The 17,139-nt window shown below is 39.7% G+C and overlaps 1 protein-coding gene across 3 annotated transcripts; it reads right to left on the reverse strand.

The window, feature by feature from the left end:
- Positions 1–1,543: 1,543 nt before the first annotated feature.
- Positions 1,544–12,209, reverse strand: LOC113028523 (sodium-dependent neutral amino acid transporter B(0)AT2-like). Of its 3 annotated transcripts, XM_080305151.1 has the most exons (13): positions 12,109–12,209; positions 10,878–11,004; positions 9,851–10,064; positions 8,991–9,148; positions 8,517–8,637; positions 8,238–8,413; positions 5,345–5,455; positions 5,014–5,255; positions 4,689–4,872; positions 4,388–4,589; positions 3,796–3,955; positions 3,543–3,705; positions 1,544–2,243 (listed from the first exon to the last, which is right to left on the reverse strand). In XM_080305151.1, the coding sequence occupies exons 3-13, from the start codon at positions 10,062–10,064 to the stop codon at positions 2,007–2,009; spliced, it is 1,968 nt and encodes a 655-aa protein (XP_080161277.1). In that variant the 5' UTR covers positions 10,878–11,004; positions 12,109–12,209; the 3' UTR covers positions 1,544–2,006. The 3 variants fall into 3 exon arrangements, with proteins under 3 accessions (XP_080161277.1, XP_026034648.1, XP_026034647.1); XM_026178863.2 differs by lacking the exon at positions 10,878–11,004 and having other exon boundaries at positions 12,109–12,204; XM_026178862.2 differs by lacking the exon at positions 12,109–12,209 and having other exon boundaries at positions 10,878–11,216.
- Positions 12,210–17,139: the final 4,930 nt, after the last annotated feature.

Below are 17,139 nucleotides of genomic sequence, written 5' to 3' on the forward strand. Positions count from 1 at the left end.
AGCAACAAATAATACAACAATAGTATCTTACATACATTTTGAACACTACTGCAATGTCAAAAGAAATGTTTTTAAAGTTACAAGAATGCTAGGATGCTTTTAACGGTTTGTTCATTCTGCCCTATTAGAGCTAAAGGCCCCCGGGATTAAACAGCATAATGATCCATCAAGTCAATTCATTCAACTATATCCTGATAAAACGGAAAAACTACACCAGAAAACACACTGCAGCTGTGAGACGATATCACAGAGCAATGAAGTCTAAAAAATATATTAATCTTTACAAAAAACATACACAAAAGGTCCTTTAGGCAATTTTCCATTTACAACTACAAAAAAAACTACTCAAATGTTTAGCAATAAAAACTATTTTACATGTACCATTTACATACATACACATCATATAAATATCTTTTTATCTTTTTGTTGCATTAGCATGATGTCACTTGACAACAGCTTCAGTCAGTCTTTGTACTCTAAATACACAGATGTGCAGATTTTGTTTTGCACTGACTTTGTTACCGAAGAGTTTAAAAAACAGAGGACATAAAAACCTCACCACACACTTATCAACTGTGTCCTTGAACAAATAATGCTAGCCTGCATGTTTATTATAACCTGGGCAGCTACACCTGCTTACGTAGTGTAAAATGTCTTATCGAGTTCAAACACAGAGTCTGGTCTCGGTTGTTTTTTTGACTGTAAACATGCTGTGCTGAACAGCAGCATACGTAGCTAAAGCGACTCATTTCTGGAGTAAACGTGATAGTAAACCTGCACAGTGTTGTACTGTAGGTATTAATCCAAGTTGCTCAGGAAAAATATAAACATACAGTGAAAATACTTAGCAGTCGCTACAAGTCTGACTTCAACAGAGACAGCAGTGACAGGTTAATGACGTGGTAGCTCAGCCGGCTCATGATCAATGACAATTCTCAGGTTATCATAATGAATGACCAACAGAAAGAAGAGAAACTACGAGAGTGAAAGGACGATGTAAATGAATGTTAACTATGTAACAAGGTTAACAAAACAACTATAACATGATCTTTATCATCCTCTGCCGTTTCTGGATCTGCGTTTCAGGGCTGCTGCATAGCAGAGATGGTCAGACCTCTGTCCGTCTCCCCAGACACTTCCTCTGTCTCATAGATCTGACCCAGGGCCTCCTTTGTCTCACTCCCTTTGTTAGCCACGGTAGAGTTGAACACCCATTAGGAATATAGCCCCTCGTACGTTCCCCCACAGCAAAATTGTCCTCAGTGAGGGGGCCAGCAGGAGGTACTGTGGGGTTCCATACATTGTGGACTGGGCAGTGGTCAGGAGCAGAGGCTCTGATGGTCCAAACCCTGGTTTCCAACACTGGCTTTGGGATCATAGAATATTTACGGCTTATATTAAAAGCATATTTTTGCTTCTTTGGACACTAACTTTGGTAAAAAATAACTTAATGGAAATTTTACCCAATAGTTTTCACAAATCAATAAATTATCTGTTCCATACTACAAACTTTTTAAAAGCTGCTGGAGCATCTTTAGCATCTAGATCTAGTTTGACTTTAAAAGTTTAAAAAGAAAGGAAAATATTAAAATGGCCGTTTGGAATATTTCTGACTAATTTGGCAGCATCTGTAATTAGTGGCAGTAACAGAAAACGTAGTTTAATACTACAGGTCAGACTCCTGGGAACTCATGTCCTTTTAGTGAAGACCTTGGATTACAATCAAGCTTCTTCCATCATTCTGTGAGCAACAGCAGAGAAGCTGTGCAGCTCACTGTGGCTCATCTTTCTTGCTTAACTTCCTCTTTTAATGTAGTTCACCGCCTTCACAGAGGCCATGACGGATATGCAGTTTAACAGCTGGCATTATGTAGATGTGTTTCTGATTTTGAACAAGTGAGGTAACTGCAAGGCTCAGTAACAAAATGACTGTCCCTTTATAATGCATCAGCTTATATATCACTGATAAGTTCCTTCTCCTTAAATACAGCCCATTTGTTGAGGGTTTAGGAAACCGGAGCAGCGTCCCCATTCCTATGTTCCAGTGCTGAAAGGTCAGTCATAGCAGTTTCCTCAGTGTTAACCATCCTGTAGTGACCATTCTCTGCATCCCTACTTTCTGTGTTTCTCTTCTGTAGAAACGCGTGGATGAAGCCCACTGGCACGGGCAGTGTGGCAAATATTATTAATAAAGCCAAAACAGCCAGAGCCCAGTCAGGATATTCCAAATGCTCCTCAGAAGCCTGAAAAATCAAATCAAATGAATCATTCAGGAAGTTAAACAGTTAAGAGCTTTAGTGTATTGTGAAAGATAGTAATAAACTGAGCTTCAGGATATTAAAAATAAACTCCAAAAATCTCTTCTCAAACTGATGTTTTCTTTCCTGCAATCACAAAGTGCATATCTTTCTAAACTAATCTGCAGTAGACTGGAGCCACCCCTCATTTCTTTATGTTTTGCTTCCAACGAGCCACACGTTCTTATACTTTTTTAAAGTGGTCTTGAGCAATAGTTCTCCAGGCTTTCTAAAAGTCCTTTTTTGGCCGTTTAACACTGACCATGAACTGTTCAAGCATAAAAAAGTCACTCCACTGTGTTGTGTCGACACATAAGAGACAATTTAGCAAAGAACAAATTTAAATTCTAGGCACTCTGTTACTAGCAACCAGTGGCAAACACACCATTTTTTGCATTTCTTTATCTAATCCTTTGAAAAATGCCAAACATAACAGTTCGACAGGCTTAAAAAAGACAACAATATGATTCCCAACGAGCTAATAACTCTCAGCTCGGTGTGCTCTTTAAAAAATGAAGAAATCGGACAAGTGGCGGACAAAAGAAGAAACGACAGGCCTAAAAAAACTATCAACAGCAGATGAGCAATATCTGAAAGTAATGTCCTGATCAAATGGGGGGGGGGGGAAGGGGGGAAAATCTGATTCAGGAACTGAGCCTGGCCTTTCAGCTAATCCATCTAGTGTTTTCCAAAGTTTCATCAGAAATTGTCTCAGTGAAAATGTGTCTTAAGGAGGAGAAACGGGGAGAAAAGGCTGAGCCAAGTCCAGTTCTTGTCTAATGCTAAAAAAATCAATTTCAACAAGTCTTATGAAGGGTTTACATTTTCAGCATGACAGGGATTCCAAACAAAAACACACAGTGCAGCACTGTCAGTCATGGATTTCCCAAAGAACAGACCTCCACATTCTTATAGCAGAGTGTGGGATCATCTTGACAGAGAACAGAACAAAAGGAAGGCAACATCAAAAGAAGAGCTTGGAGTAGTCTTCAAGAAGTCTGAAGAACTATTCCTGAAGACTACTTAAAGACATTGCACAAAAAGCTTTCCTAACTTAGCTGTGATGAAAGTGGACATATTAAATATCTGCTTTCAAGCCTGTTAGAATTGTAAACATTGTCTTTGCCTTATATACTGCGTTTGCATGTATGTTTGCAGATGCTTCAATAAATTCTTGCACTTCTTTCTCATAAGGAAATGAAGTGTAGTTCAAGACTTTTATAAAGTTAATAAATAACTTGATACCTTTTCCTGGTTCCATGACATATACGTGGGGCGAGACAGGAACATGCGGATAGTGGTGGCTCCGAGCAGCCCAAGCATAGCAAACAGGCAAATGTATTTCCACAGGTATTTGTAAACAACACTGGGACGCCAGCCCAGCATTCCTTCAATGTCATTAAGGAATCTTTAGTGAGAAGGGAAAAAAAGTACACAAGACTTTAGTGAGATTTATGGTTAAAAACACACCTCACTTAACCACAATCAGAAACCTCACCTATCAGCTCCATACAACCAAGACACACTGAAAGTCTCAAAAACCACCACGATGATGAGTGGCAGCGTCGCAGAGTAATCATCGAACATCATCATAAAGTAGTTCCCACAGCGCTGAGTGAAGAGCAGGCCAAGCAGAAAGCCAATGATGCAGCTGGCAACTGCAACAAGACACACATGTTGTTATAAAGAAAAAAACATCTTCTTTAATGTCAGCATAGAGCCTTTATAACAGAACTCAGTGGATGACGTCAAAATGTTATTAAAAGACATCAGTTTCAGATTCAAAGTCTGAAGCTATGCACACACTGGAAACGCCTCACTTGTCACTTTGAAGTGAAGGCTGGTCACTTGCTGGCATTTCAGGCTCTGGTTGCCTGGGTAACCATCTAATGTATTTAATACCAAGTTATATGACAGTCGTTCTTCCTTCTCATTGGATAGTCTCTTCAGTCTCAATTGCGTACAGTGGCTACGGAGCTTTATAGTATTGACAGATGTGCAGTTTAACAGCTGTCAACGACCAATCTTTTCGATTGCCTTGAGTCGTGCATGAATTTTCAAACAATAGAAGAGGTAAAACTGGTTCTTACTTGTAAGCTTGGTTTTGTTCCTCGCCAGACATTTGAAGCGTTCACTCAGGGGGGCGAGGATGCCCTCCATAGTGCCAAACATAGTGCTGAGTCCAAGATTGAGTAGCATGAGAAAGAAGAGGGCGGACCAGAAAGGGCTGCCAGGTAGGAGGGTCATGGCCTCTGTGAAGGCGATGAAAGCTAGACCTGTTCCCTCCACACCCTGAACATAAACACAGCTTTAGTCATCATGATTTGCAAGCCAATTATAACATCATCTACGTAAGCAAACTGAAACTAGTCTAAGAAGCGTAATGTTTACCTTCTGCATTTCTTTTTCCAGGTCACAGTCTGTTAAATTGCCAGGCACCATAGATGCATACTGTTCAAACCAGTTACTGTAGTCCTTCAGAGCCACAGATTTGGGATCAGAGTAGTTAAACGGTGGCATCACGTTATTGGGCACAAGACCGTCGTGAAAGTGTTTTGACAGGTCATTCAAGTTGCTATAAAAAAGACAACAGGATACAGAAAAATATTACATTTCTGATTTTGAAAATCCAAACACAATTTCCCTCAGCTACATCAACAGTGTTCATGACACGGTACATGCAAAACACACATTTTAGTCTTATAATTAAACATACCTGGCTACACACTCCATGACCTTGTTTTTAGCTCGGAAACCAAGGACAGCAAAGACCACCAGAGTAGCCAGCACAGATGTGAGGAAGTTTATGAAGGAGACGGTGAAGGCATCACGGTGGCAGTTGTTGTTCCTGGGGTTGTAGGAAGAGTAGGCGATAATGGACCCAAAGCCAAGGCCCAGCGCAAAGAAAACCTGCGTAGCTGCCTGCCGCCACACCTGCACATCTGCCCAGATTTCCAACTGCATTGCAGAAACAAAAGCTGTGTCAAAGAACTATTTATATCTCTTTCTCTTCTCTACACTGAACCAGACGTTTTATCTGCCGATACCTTGGGGTAGAACATGAAGCCGATTCCTTCAAATGCTCCATCCAGCAGGAGCCCTCGGATGAGAAAGCAGAACAGCACCACGTATGGGAAGATGGAAGAGAAATACATCACCTAGGGAAGCAGAAAGAATAATTACCTGTGTGCAAAACACATCATAATAAACACATAATGTTAAATATAGAGGTCAGCATGGTTTTAAATATTAAAAGCTATTTACAGACGTGTAAACTTTGTTTACTGCATCATTACAACTGCATATGAAATTAAAACAGACTTATTATGCTTACAGTTCAAAATAACCCCTATTCATCATGCACTGGGGCTCAGCCCCTTAGTTCATCCTGTGACTGAAACAAGCCATTTTAGCTACTGCCCCTTTAAGTGACCTGTCTCCTGATTGGCTGCCCCTGGCAAACAGAAGGTTTTAACTGCTGGCTTTATTTGATGTCATACATGCCAGGAGAAGGAAAAAAACTGTCTGAGACTGAGCGTTTAGAGCAGTGTGGAGCTTGAGCTTTATTTATCCCATTTATATAGCAATTTCTTTTGTTATAGCCGTTGAATGATTAAAATAAATGAATACAATATTTTAAAATGAACAAAAAAGTAGAGATGGACCGATCCGATATTACGTATCGGTATCGGTCCGATACTGACCTAAATTACTGGATCGGATATCGGAGAAAAATTAAAAATGTAATCCGATCCATTAAATATCACGAAAGCACCTCACAAAACTTGAACTCGCCTCAGAACGTTAGCACGTCGGAGCAGTATGCATCACGTGATAGAGCGGCTGTGGCATGCGGGACCTGTCGGTGGTCTGGATAGCATGTGGCGCTTCGCTAGCAACCCGGCATTTCATCTCCGACAAGGTTATCCCGAGAGAAGTAAAGCAAGTGTGTAAGTCCATCCCTGAATGTTTGTAAAGCATTCCTGCGTTAAGCTTAACAAGCGACTGCCTCTTCTTGCTGCTACTTCAATCATGAAACTGCTTAATGATCAGCTGATTGGCTTTTCTGTCGCGAGTCCGTCTCTCTTGTTTGCTTTTGGCCCACTTTGCACCAGAAAGAGGAAACCAGCGGCTGAACAACAGCAGCACGTTTAAGCTTGATCAGCTGTTGTTAGAATGTATTTAATATTACTTTCTACACCAGGATCTTTTTTTACGTAGCTGACGGCTGGTAACTGTGCAGGGGCGGATCTAGCAAAGTTTAGCCAGGGGGGCCGATAGGGCATTAACAGGGAAAAGGGGGCACAAAGACATACTTTTCTTTCTTATTCTCATTTAAAATGTCTAGCTTTTAATAAATAATTATCTGACACCCAAAGTTTTAATTTGATGTAAAATGAATAGAAGTCAATTACTGTATATAGTAACTATTAAGTCTAATATACCCTAGTAAGCTATAGTACTTTTTCCTTTGGGAAGGTACCATCTGTGCAGTCTGCAATTTTGTTGAAGAAAGATGTTGAATCTAATTAATATTTCTTGAAAAATAATTGATTTCTGTGCATTTTTTTCACACTGCATCAAATTAAGGTTGATTACGTTGATTAAGCATCATGAGGTGGAGCGTGAGGGGTGGTTCCCTATTTTTTATTTATTTTTGTTGTTGCTGGGAGTTGGAACCCTATTAGTTAGGTTGCTTAATATTTACGCTAAGTACTCTTTAAAATACCAGAATAGGGAGGATGGTGTAGGTTTAAGTTTATTAGATTGATCAGTATTGCTGAACTATGAAATATTTTTCTTTGCATACAGGTATAACAGAATAGCTTTAGTGTAGTTGTTGTTTTAAACTTGAGTATGAACTTATACAAAATGCAGCAAGATATTTAAAAAAAACAGTTTTGTTGATTAAAAAACACTATATCGGATTCATATCGGTATCGGCAGATATCCAAATTTATGATATTGGTATCGGACATAAAAAAGTGGTATTGTGCCATCTCTACAAAAAAGCAAAACAGAATTTTAAATACCAATGCAGTAAAGAAAGAGGACAATGGTGTGAGAATGTGCCAACAAATTTGTCCTATTAAGACCACAAGTTTTAACTGGGCCTCCGTCGCTGCCTGCCTGTGCTTATCACACCAAAAACATATGGCTCTTGTGATAGAAACAGCAGGAATCATCTGATATGAGCTCAGTGAGTGAGCGAGTGACGTTAGCATCAAAACACAGTATACAGCAAAATATATCATCCCCATCATGTGTTTACTGTAGGCAAGACAAAATTCTTGGACTTGAACCACATAATCCTTTTTTTTTTAATGTTTGTCCCCCATTGTGGTGTACAGCACCAAAGAGAAAAGACTGTTTAATGCATTAAGGGAAACAAACACCACGGTATGAACCATGAATTAAAATTTACAAAAATATTAAAATATGTGATATAGTTTTTGCCATTTGAGGTCAGCCAACACGTAAGCCACGCATTCCACAGATTCAGGCACTCACAGTAACCCTGAAATCCAACACATGACAGGGATTTAACCCAACTGAGAGACGTAAACAGCACGCAGCGCTGCATGTCACTGTTACTCAGCAAGACAAATGAAGGACTTGTCTTTTGTTATTTTTGTTATATTTGTTATTTTCTAATCAGCTGATTCCTGAGTAAACACTAGAATAAATATTTCATTTCCAAAACAGTTATTTTCTTTAAAGCTACCAAACAAACCTGTTCCAGCATTATTTCTAATGGAGTCACCAGTTTTTCCTTTAAATGTGATTCACACAACACCAGTGTGTATATTACATTGTGGATAAACACACTCATCAGTCATTTAACACTGAGACATTTGAAGAAGAGACTTATATATATAATAAAGATATAATAAAGGTGCTTCGCTATAACAAATGGACACAATAAGAACGGACAGGTACCTTTACAGACGTCTTGATACCCTTGAACATCCCCAGACACACGATGGTCCAGGCTGCCAGCAGACAGCAGACGATGTAAGTGTTGAAAGAGCCCGTCTCATCGATTGAATCTGTGATATCCAGAGCTTTGCGGTACCAGAAATACGACGTGGGAGAACTCTTGATACATTCCTTTACTGGTGAGAAAAGGAAAAGTACACATCAAATTACAATGCTTACATTAGACACCACTCATGCTCACAACTTTGTGAGTTTTGAACCTTAATGCGCCGCGTTTACCTGTTACATTCCCCTGTTCTGGGCACTTCTCCCAAGGTAATGGGTGCTGGAATGAGTTCCCGAGATAGAAAAGACTCCATGCAAGGATCACATTGTAGTAGAGAGCCACAAAGAAACAAACCTGAGAACAGTTGAAAACAAGATAATACGTTAAAACCAGAGAAGAAGAAAGTATGCGCATTGCTGTAGGCCGTACAGAATGAAAGAGAAAGTCCTGTTCTCATAAACTACAACTGTCCTGACATTCAAGATGGAGAAGAGAATGTGGCCCTGACAGACTAATACAATTATTTGATAACAAATAACAAATTTGGTATACCACTCTATCCAAACAACTTTTAATACATAAACAGTACTTTTTCCTTCATAAAAACTTCCTGCACAAAAAGACATCTGTATATCGCACAGCCCCAAACTGATAGCGTTAGGAAGAGGAAGCGAGGAGGGTTAATTATTCAACAGTTGTTATCTTACCACACAGCTGGAGTAACCAATGCCAGAGAGCCTGGGTGAGATATATTTCCATACTCCGATGCTGCCCTGTCGGATGGCTTGACCGGCTGCCAACTCCAGGAAGAACAAGGGGATGCCCACAATCAGCATCAGCAGGATGTACAGCAGGAGAAAGGCTCCTGGGAAGAGAATGACTCTCAGTTAGCAAAAGAGCAACACCACGTGTGCAAAGGAGAAGCAGATGTTTATACTAGCATGACAGCAGGACAGCTCTGAGTGCTTCCTCCACCAACACCAGTTTGATCTATTTGGCTTATACAGATTAGACTGCAAACACACAACTCCACTGTTTCATTTCTGGTGTTGGTCTAATCACATGCTTGTCCAGTAATGCAAAGACAGTTACTTTGTTTATTAGTTTCTGAGGGAAAGCAAGAATATCATTACAAAATAATATTTTAAAAGTTCCTACGTGGAGAGGCGTATACCAGGAGCTGAAAACAATATCCTCTGCCACACAGCCACCCACTTCTGATACAGCTTTACTCCCTTATTGTTGGTAACTTAAAGGGAACTTCTCCAAATAGGAGCAAAGTGATGTGAAATGCCACACGTCACATGACCTGTACTTTAGTAGTGTGGTGTGATTTTAACGTGTTTTGTGTTCGTTTAAGACACGGAAACACAATCTAATAAAGACAGTGAAGAACAAAAAGAGTGCATTTAACAGTGAACGTTCTTCACATGTGTTTGCCTGCTTCACTGAGCAGAGTAGAAGCTGCACATCCTCTCCCTAAAATGACTACGTTTGATCTCTTGAACCTTCAACGAAGTCAGTGCGTGGCAGCGATCTACTGTGGTTAAGAGTTGCAGACGATTACCTCCTCCGTTCTGGTGACACAAATACGGAAACCTCCAGACATTGCCGAGTCCAACGCTGAATCCCACTTGAGCCAAAAAGTACTCTATTTTACTGTTCCATCCGGCTCGGGCGTCTGGCTCAGACGTCTCCTGCGGGCTGCTCTCTCCAGTGAGCCCATCAACTTCTGTGGCTTCTGTCCTGTCATCATCAGCTGGCAAGGGCTGCTTCTCCATCTGAAATTGAAGGGAGCAAAATGAAAGATTTTTAACTTTTCAAACAGATTAATAATGCAAATCAACACTTTTTCCCAAGGTTCTGCTCACATACAGACACCACAAAGAAGTCTGTCTGTACAGGTGCTTGGACATCCAGGTCACAGTAGCTTAAGTTGAAGGCGACTAGATATCTTTGTAGATTCATAAAGATGTTTCATCACCATCACCTCACTCAAGATGCTTCCTCAGTTCTACAAACTAATGGAGAGTCCTAGGTAGCATTTGATTGTCACCTTGGCGTTTAAGCCTAAAAAGGAATCTAGCCTATGTGGTAGTGTCTGTGTGGATTCTCGGTTTCCACATCAGTAAAAACCCTTAAAAAAAAACCCAACTTCCTTAATTTTACCATTTCCAGGTTTATTTTACATTTTTTACGCAGTTGTTCGTTATAATTTTGGGATCTGTACTCAAAGAACACTGGACTGAAACATGCTACAACTTGAGGTGTTACTAATATTTAGGCCATAACAATGGCAGGACTAGGCTTAGTTGCATGGGGCACTGTACTGTCTGTTACCCGCTATGCCGCCAGACGATGAATGAATTTTCCTGGTAACCCAAGTGTAAAATCATTCTTGACACAAGCGCCAATTATATACACCATATCACTTACAGTTACTCTCAATAACACTTAAAGCACCCCAAAAATAGTCCCTTCTAGTGACTTTGCGCGGTAAATGGGCTGATGCAATGGCATCATGGCTAAGAGCATCCTCGACCATTTGACTGGAGCTTACAGAAAGCGGACAATTAACATGAAGCCAAACTCACCTGGCAAGCAGCGGGTGCAGTCAACGAAGAGGTAGAAAAAGCGACAAGTAACGAAGAGCAGCGACGATAATCCTTTATCCCTCCTTTTGGTTAGAGGAAACGGCCACGTGTCGCTGCTGAATTATTACTAAAACAACATCGAGCTCAGTTATTGTTCTGTTTCTATATTTCTTCTTTAATGTAACATGCTAGAAATTTCTCAAACCACTATTATTAAATTCTTAAATACTAAAGTAAGACCTAAAACCGCTGACTATGTTATAAACGCGGCATTTTCGTTGTTAAGCCGTTTACTACGACGTAGCTGCGTTCTTCCGCTGTCTCGCGCCACGACGCCGTGAAGCCACTCCCATTTGTGTGTTCGTGTAACTTTCAAAGTAAAATTGAGACAAAACCATCGCTTGTAATGCAATAAATCATGAAATACACAACAGTACGAAAGTTAATATGAATAAATAAACGAATAAATCTGAAATATTAAACTATGACAAACTTAATAAGAATTTTATAATTAAAGTTTTTTTAAAGACGTGTAGAAATTACAAATACATTTGATGATGTTTTCTTTTTTATTATTATGGTACACGCGGTCTATGGAGTGTTAAAAAGTTAAAACTGGGCTTTTAATTTAGTCTAACTTCAATTAACTATAATGCACCACTGTTTACCCACTTCACCCACAGTGGGTAAAGCTTTCACCTAGATTTTAGCGATTTGAGCCTGGATTGCGCACATAACAGGCAGAGCCTTAACTCACCACTGACACGTGTTCATGTATGATGCCAGGTAGATGGTTAAAATCCGAACACGTGGGGAAATACCACTTTATCCAGGTTAAGTTGTTACCTTTATGTTTGCCACCACTAAATCTTTTTTCTCTGCTCAGTTTTCGCACTTTTATCAAAATAAGAAAATAAAAGAAAACAAAGGAGGCGGAGGCTGATGCAGTAGTCGCAACATTGCTTTTACAGCCTACTGGGATTAGAACTTCGTGCCCGTGAGTGGTTGTAGCAGCATTGTTATTGTTCAGATTATATAGTTACTAGGTTTAAATTCTACTCCGACCGAGGAGCGACATTTTTCTCACGCGAACAGGCGCACACAATGTGCCACGTATGCCGGCTTGGAAGTTTTAAATAGAGCTGTCTAGTATCACTCATAAACTCATAAACTACAAATAATCTGCGCATTTGGAAAGAATTATGCGTATTAATTAATAAATCATAAATACCTTGCGATATAAACAAAGTCCGTGTAATGGAAGAGGTTCTTGAAATAGTTTCTCAATTGTCCTTAAACTAAAGTCGAGCTTCAACCTCACCAACTTCACTGACTCCGCCCCCACCTCTCTATTGGAGGATAAAGTGGGACCTGTCTTCTCAAGTACTGTTATGAAATATGACACTCCACTTTTCAATTTCTCTGAGAAACCCACCTGATCCCTTTAAATCAAATATGTGCAAACACTGTGTAACACGTATCCCCCACCACACATACCCCCCCCCACATACACACTATCAGTCAAACACATCTTCTCATTTAATGGCTTTTCTTCATTTCGTGACTATTTACATTGTAGATTCTCATTGAAGGCATCAAAAGTATGAATGAACACATGTAGAATTACGTAGTAAACAAAAAACTGCGAAATAACTTAAAACCTGTTTTAGATTTTAAATTCTTTGAAATATCCATCCTTTGCTTTGATTACCTCTTTCCACAGTCTTGGCATTCTCTGAGCTTCATGAGGTCGTCACCTGAAATGGTTTTCCAACCGTCTTGAAGAAGTTCCCAGAGATGCTGAGCACTTGTTTGCCGTTTTGCCTTCACTCTGCGGTCCATCTCATACCAAACCAAACAGACAGACAGACTTCGCAATACGAAGCGACTGCACGCTTCGTATTGCGCATTTGGAGACCGATTACGTGACCGCGATGCAAGGAAGGGTGTCCCAAATGCGCTCAACAAATACGCTAGACAAATGCGCACTTCGTTTCGCCAAATTTGAAGTGTGGTCCGGTGTAGACTTCTTGGTCCCATATATATTTTGTTCGGAAAAAACGGCCTAAGAGTAAACTTTTAAAAGTAAGTAAGTACTGAATATGATGTCACTTACAGTATTTATGTGCAAGTGTTTAACAATGAAGAACATTAAAACATTACTGTTGGCCACATATCGGCCACATAAGTTAGGTGACATTAGTGTTGTTTGCACTAACTTGGTTTTAAAGCCTTTACTTTAAAATATACGCCGTTCAATAGTTAACCTTAATCTTATAAAGAATGTGATGATTTTATGGATAATTAAAGTCAGTCATATATCCACAAACACAACAAGCTGAAAGTCAGTGATGCTGCTCGGTTTGCAGTCCTGAATATCACGGCACAAGCAGGATTCACTGCACTGTTAATGTTAGCTATGTCATATTGCTGCCTCTGTTCGGTGGTGTCGAGCCAAACGGACTTTAACGTGTGTTTGAACGAGCTGACGGCTCACTCTTTAAGCTGAAAGAAAGATGCTTTAATCACAGGAGTCACACATGTGTCCACTGCACCATCTGGGAACTCTTCTTGTTTAGCACTCGTAATAACACAAACACTAAATCCTCCTTCTCTTGTGCTGTTTTGTAGCAGTGTATACACTGCCTGGGGCGATCATAGCTCAAGAGTTGGGAGTTCGCCTTGTAATCGGAAGGTTGCCGGTTCAAGTCCAAGCCCCAGCTTGTTGTTGTGTCCTTGGGCACAACGACAAGACACCTCACCCGTTGCCTACTGGTGGTGGTCAGAGGGCGCCGGTGGCGCCCGGTGGCGCTGACAGCCTCGCCTCTGTCAGTGCGCCCCAGGGTGGCTGTGGTTACATTGCCATCACCAGTGTGTGAATGGGTGGATGACTGGATGTGTAAAGCACTTTGGGGTCCTTGGGGACTAGTAAAGCGCTATACAAATACAGACCATATTTACCTGAGACTGTCACCTGTCTGTCTGTCCTGCACTCTCTCTCTTTGTCTTTCTCTCTGATTGTGTAATAAAAGTATGAACATGTATTTATAAGTTACACTTGTGTTTGAATCCTGCAGCTTATCACACATTTGATTTCCATGTGTGACAACTCCAAGTGTCCAGAGTGAGTACAGACTGAGGGACCCACTGCTGCACATCATCTGTGAGGCTTTGCACCCCTGATGATCCACCAGGACAAACTCAGCAGTGTGTGAGGAAGAGGAGGAGGAAGAGCCAGCAGCAGCTGACAGATGCAGAGAATAGACAGACTGTTCCCTGTTTGTGAAGGACTGCTAGGAAAGTTTCAAATAACTAATTGTCTGTCCTGAATCAGTCTTATTAGGTAATGTTCAAATAATTTTATCATTCCAGTGTTTGCAGTGTGGGAGAAAGTACTCAGGGCCTTCAGGTTACACACTATGAAAGGCAGCAACAAGTTTAATGTTCAGAAACCTAAAGTATGTATCAGCAGCAGAATGGAGCTAAAAATAAATGTTTGTTTCATTTCTATGAAGCTTTGAGTATTTTGGATTAGTAGTACTGCTGTGTTTGTTGCATCATATTGCTGTAATTGTTTATATGCTTCATATATTCTGAGGTAAGTTGATCTATAGTGTTACATCATATTCTATAAGGATGTTATGTGTTTGTATACTTTCTGCCCAGTTTGTCCCATTTAGCAGAAGTCACTTAAAGCAGTTATGACATGGTCTGATTTTCTCACCCAATAAAGGAATATTTAATATATCAGTCTACTCTTCATTCTATCAGACACAGTTATCACAGCTCGTACATTTTCTTTTTACACATATATGTAAGTATTGAGCCAAATTTACTAATGCCAACATATTAAAAGAACAACATTTATCTCATATATAATACATCTATATATACACTGTCAAAGATACTTGTCTTTGAGTGAAGATTTAAGGTGATAGGAAATATAAATAAATGCAACTTGAACCTTTACTGAAGCTCAGTGAATGTAAGAGTTCAAGCTCACTGCTGTAATATATCATAATAATGTGACAATAACTATAATATTGGCCATATTATACTTACATTGCCAAAGTGAGATGACTTTAGTCTCATGAACAACATCAGCTAATTGTTATTTACTAACTAATCTTAAATGACTGTTCAGTACAGAAATGGAGCCCAACAATCATGTTTTTACAGTCCTGTGGTCTCAGCCTCAGATACTTATCAAATCAAAGTGATGTCATAAAAAAATGAACAAACAAAAAAACATTTTTTCTCCTTCATTTCTGTCAAACAATGCTGTATGAAACGTTTCTTGCAGTTAGTATCATGGTTGCAAGGCTACCTGAACAGTGCCACGAAGGCCAGATCGTCCCATTTCACAAGCCTCTCACTTCCACACTTCTTGTACCCGCCAAAGCGTACGGTCGCTGGATTGGGACACAGCTCAAGACATGTTGAGGAGGTAATTTAGCCATTTAAATCAGCTGTGTTGGATCAAGAACACATCTAAAACCTGCAGGACACCGGGCCTCGAGGCCTGGAGTTTCCACACCCCTGACCTGAACAATGAAATAATTGCCAGAAATCTTTAATGCTTTAAAAGTGGAGTGTTTATTGAACCTCCTGACAAATACAAAGGACACTTTTCTGTCATTTATGGCAGTGGTGATGTAAAGCTTCAAAAACTCACAAAAACCCATTTATCAAATATAAAACACTCAGTGTTACAGGGTTTAAAAAAATCCTTATTTACATACAGTATCACAAATTTTTATTGCCAAATCATTTGGCCACTTTTTACTAAAAAAGTGGCCAAACTAGATGGATTTAAAACTCTCATCTTTAGTTAATGCGTTTCAAATGAAACAAACAAACAAACAATTGTGCAAATACCAAAATACAAATACCAGAAAACTACAAAAATATAACATTATATTAATCCAAAATATACAAAATAAAGTAAAAATAGCAGCTGGAAGTTAGCAATAACAGCTAACTAGCAGCTGTGGGTGTTTTGAAACTTTTTTCAAAACTCAGAGCATAAAATGATTCTCTTTGGTCACATTTTCAAAGGTACATTGGACTTAAATTAAAGCATTAAAACATACAGTAATTTTTTCACTCCCTGATATAAACTTCAAAAGTGCACCTTAAGGAGAAAACTCGTAAGCTGGAGAGGAAATGGCATATCACAAATTTAGAAGATCTATTATTATTCCAACTATTACAGGAAAAATTACACATAATCATCTTACAGTAACATTATCTACAGCTACTTTCAATACCATTGATATTTACTTAGTCTTTTTCTCCAATTGATCTTTCTGAGTTAACTTCAGTATTACTTCCTTCAAACCATCATTATTTTTTTGGCCTTATTAGATAGATACAGCAGAGTGACAGGAAAGTGGAGGGAGAGAAAAAGGGGAAAACATGCGGCAAAAGGACGTGGGTTGGATTAGAACCTGGGCCAGCCGGTCGCAGTCATTAGGCATATGGTTTTTGGTCATCCCATTGCTAAATCGGCGACCTTGTCTTTTAGACCCCATTTCTAGATGACTGCTCAAAGAAGTCTTACCATTAATTAATGTTTCAAACTATCTCTAATAATCGGCTATGTACCAAAGGTCTTCAAGCTGGCAGTAATTAAACCATCATTAACCAAGGCCATCTTTAACTGAGCAGTCTTAGCTAATTACATGCCAATCTCCAACCTTTTTTTTTTTCCATCTCAAAAGTTCTCAAAAGAATAGTTGTAAAACAGCTAACAGATCATCTGCAGAGGAATGGCTTATTTGAAGAGTTTCAGTCAGGTTTCAGAGCTCATCACAGCACAGAAACAGCTTTAGTGAAGGTTACAGATGATCTTCTTATGGCCTCTGACAGTGGACTCATCTCTGTGCTTGACCTGCTAGACCTCAGTGCAGCGTTCGATACTGTTGACTGTAATGTTTTATTACAGTCAATAATAAAACCATTATTGAGAGCTTAGACCATGCAGGGGTTTAAATAATATCTATCTAATAGACTCCAATTTGTTGAGAGTCTGTTAGGATGCCTGGGTCGTTGACCCAGGGTTTTTGAGTTTATTATATTATTTATAATTTCTAGTCTTTGGGTTTTTGTTAGAGTCATGTCTTATGGTTTGTCTGTGTGTAATCCTTAGTTGCTGTCTCCCCTGTCCGCTATATCCCCGTGTCCAGTCAGTGTCTGTGTCTGCCCTGGTCCCACGTCTCTGTTCCCTCTGTTGTAGTGCCTGCAGGTGAGTCTGTGTCTT

The sequence above is a fragment of the Astatotilapia calliptera genome, chromosome 8 (assembly GCF_964374335.1).
Source record: "Astatotilapia calliptera chromosome 8, fAstCal68.1, whole genome shotgun sequence".
NCBI lineage: Eukaryota > Metazoa > Chordata > Actinopteri > Cichliformes > Cichlidae > Astatotilapia > Astatotilapia calliptera.